Source organism: Temnothorax curvispinosus, unplaced genomic scaffold (genome assembly GCF_003070985.1).
Source record: "Temnothorax curvispinosus isolate PA1 unplaced genomic scaffold, ASM307098v1 QBEX01015752.1, whole genome shotgun sequence".
Lineage (NCBI taxonomy): Eukaryota > Metazoa > Arthropoda > Insecta > Hymenoptera > Formicidae > Temnothorax > Temnothorax curvispinosus.
Genome location: NW_020225532.1, coordinates 1 through 3,396, shown reverse-complemented (window position 1 = coordinate 3,396; position 3,396 = coordinate 1). Strand labels below are relative to the sequence as shown.

The following is a 3,396-nucleotide window of genomic DNA, read 5'->3' as shown; positions in this document are numbered from 1 at the left end:
CGTGTGTCAGATATTCCATATGAGTAATTAGTGCCAATTGACCGCGGATTTATCACCGATCATTCCTTTAAAACAACAATAATTGTCGGCTCGCAACTGCGCGGCTCGATCGACCGTGATCAAAACACCCGCGTGACAAGGCTTGCGTTTCTGCAGCTTTAAAATGCAAGCTCAATTGTCTTCGTGCAACCGCGATTGAACTCGCCATCCAATCTTATGCTGCATTCCGATATTCACAATGTCAGTACTAAAAATCTATATTTTTTTATATTTTGCGTCACGTACTTATACTACAGATTTTCAGTACTGACAGTTGTTGACAGTAAATATCGGAATGCAGCCTTTACCTAATCCGACAGCGCCGCGGATCAAATCGCTCCTTAATCTTTCCTTCGTTCTACGGGAATGTTCCAGGAGAAAAAAGTGTTATGTCTTCAATTTATATTTAAAATTTTTCTCAGCAACCAACCTGTTTTATCTCCTGTTTTGTCTCCTTCACGTCTTGTTCGCGTGCTTTTTCATCGCTCTCCGTCACGTTCTTGCACGACGTCACCCTCGTGGAGACCGGATCGGCCAACGACGTGGACGACACGACGTTGACAGCTTTGCCGACCTCAATCGCGACTTTCTCATCGATGCCGCATCGATCATCGGACCCCGTCGTCGCCGGTTCGCTGCCCGAAACGGCCAAACTGTCCTCGCGACTCGACATTTGGCTATCGACTGACCGTTCGATTGGCGACTGACTCCCGCCGTCGACTCTCCGCACGCTCGCCCGAGAGTGGGGATCCTCTGAATCCGCGATCTTCGCTGAATCTGCAGGAGAAAACGAAATCGATGATTCAATAAGGCAACTCGAGAGAAATTTCCACGATATCTCTTCTTGAGACAGATGTGAGAAATCGTCGACGATTGAAAAGATAAATATTGCACTTTGATACGCGTGATAAATTTTTCCTATCGTTTCATTAATGTAAATTAACAATTAACATGATATATTACAGATTCCACGTATCCGTTTGACTGATCGGTTATCAGAATAAAAAAAAATAAAAAAAATAAAAAAAAATAATAAAAAAACCACAGAATTAATTGAGATCCGATCAGAGATGCTTACCAGCTTGGCTACATGGTAACAGTCGGCAATTTAGCATTGAGCATGCTTGCGAAACGTTCTTGTTCGAACACGATTCAGGTCCTAGTATCACACTCTTCACTTCCGTCTTGCACTTGCTTGTGAACGTCGAAGCTGAGTGCACGGAAGTGTCGTCATCTTCCTTGTGTTCGCCGATGGGAGACAGTGGTATTTCTGAAATACCCAATTCGGTGGAATTCACTGGAACGGAAGAAGCACAGTCGGGAGCCTCGACAGTTCTAGCTAACTCGTTTCCGGCTTCGTGTGAAAATTTCAAACGCGTGGGCGCCAAATGAACTTTTCTAAGTATCGGCTCTTCGACCAGCGGCGGTTCATCGTCCAGCAGGCTGTCCTGGAATTTTCGCGGTGTGGAGTTCGAGGAATCGCTGTCGCTCTTCACGTTGCGGTAAACATTCCTCGCGGCGGCGGTCCCTTCAACTTGCGTCGGGGAGTCGTCCGGATTGCACGGAGATTGTCTCACTTCCAAATTGGATCCCGGATGATCCTTGCGCTGATCTTGCACCGTCACCACATCGAACGAGCGGTAGTAGACCGAGATCTTTCTGCGGGGACTCGTCGGAGTGCTCGCACTGCTTACTTCCGGTACCTGGAAACTTTTGGCTTCTCCTTCACTTGTCTTCTCCTCCTCCTCCTTCTCCAACGTGGCCTTCGAATCCATTTGCGGGACGCTCGGCACCTTCGGCATTTCGCACGATCGATTCTCCTCGGAACGGCCCGGATCTTCTTGATCGGAAACGCTACGTGCTTCCGCGACAAGAGTAGATTTTTCACTACGGTCTTCCTGCGTTAGACCGTCTCCTCGCGCGAATGGAGCATCGGTTTCAGGATTTTGACAACCGAATGTTCGCCAGCGCGAGTCGTCCGCGGTTAAGCTCGACGATAACGTGTGTATCGATCGGTACCTATTAACAAAATAATCAGTTTGAATTCCAGCAATTTAGTTTCCATTAATATTTGTATACTGTTTAACATGTTCACGATGATACAGTGCATTTCGTGGTGACGTTCTCCTTTTTTCTTTTTAACGACCAATGACATTTTGCAGCAAATCGAACCGTTATATATTTTATAGGTAATTTACGTAAAACCCGACTTTGAGTTCTCGGACAGCGGACAGACTTTGCAATCGATAAGAGTGCTCTCGATGATATCGTGCAACTCTTCGATGATGGGCTCGATGACGCGGAACCGATTTTGGACGTCCGTGTATGTCTTTATAACTCTTGAGAACGAGTCATCGTCTTCGTTATTCACGCAGCCCGCAGACCGCAAACCCGTCTCCGCTTTCGGCCGGCTAAAATAGCGATCGTAGCAAGAGACGTTGAAGATTAAGGCAAGCTAAGTACACCGGGCATAAATTAACGCATTGAATAACTAGCGCGTAGTTAATCGCGGAATTCACACAAAGCCGACTATTTAACTTATATCTATATTATAGACGATACGTTTTCGCGCGATAACTGTTTAAATGTCAGCAGTAGCCGACGGCAAAACGCAAGTTCATGCATAACGCGAGTCTATTAAAACTTTTAATAGCCTTGAAACTTTGGCAGCGTGGAAACAAATTGAGCTAAGCATATTCGAGATGTGATATTCATCGTTTTCGTTTTCTCTATATAACGCTTACGTAATAACATTTAAAAAAAAGTTGAGAACAATATGCGGCGATTGTGGGAGCTAAAACGTTTTTTGTATGATTAGAACAGATATTCATATTCGTAAAAATAATTGTCTCAATTGTCTTCCAAATATTCGCCTGCAAATATCAATCTCATTAACAATATATTCAGGATATGGTATTCATCGTTTTCATTCTCTCTATACAGTGATTGCATAATAAAATTCAAGAAAAAAAAATAATTGCGAGTAATATGCTGCGGTTGCGCGAGCTGAACGTTTTTGATTAAAGCAGAAATTCATGTTAGATAATGGTCTCATTCGTATTCGCCTGCAAAGGCCGAGGTCGATCTCGATGACATAAACAATTCGTGCGGATTACAGAGACGACTAATTAGAACTGCACGCGTGGTGCACGCGCGCATAGATTTAGCGCAACGATGCCATTAAGGCAACAAATCAAACTGTCCTTGCTACGCGCGATTAATGTCTGCATCACATCAATGCTATCTGCATCTGTATCTTATTGTTAAGTTAAATGTACGCACACACGTGTCGCGTACTCGTAATTAATTATTCTATTATTTTCCATCGGTTCATCGCTAGTTTCGACCTCCGATCTC

General features: G+C 44.4%; 1 protein-coding gene across 1 annotated transcript; it reads right to left on the bottom strand.

Moving 5' to 3' along the window:
• Nucleotides 1-442: 442 nt before the first annotated feature.
• LOC112466004 lies at nucleotides 443-3,390 on the bottom strand. Its single transcript, XM_025033843.1, has 2 exons — nucleotides 1,118-3,390; nucleotides 443-816 (listed from the first exon to the last, which is right to left on the bottom strand). Exons 1-2 carry the CDS (start codon nucleotides 1,839-1,841, stop codon nucleotides 458-460), a joined length of 1,083 nt encoding a protein of 360 aa, XP_024889611.1. The 5' UTR covers nucleotides 1,842-3,390; the 3' UTR covers nucleotides 443-457.
• Nucleotides 3,391-3,396: the final 6 nt, after the last annotated feature.

Excerpts from the sequence above, each read along its gene's own strand:
- LOC112466004 (XM_025033843.1), bottom strand. The coding sequence starts at position 1,841 with ATGCCGAAGGTGCCGAGCGTCCCGCAAATGGATTCGAAGGCCACGTTG. Across the intron at positions 817-1,117 it reads GTTACCATGTAGCCAAGCTG|ATTCAGCGAAGATCGCGGAT; the intron begins GTAAGCATCTCT and ends TTTCTCCTGCAG.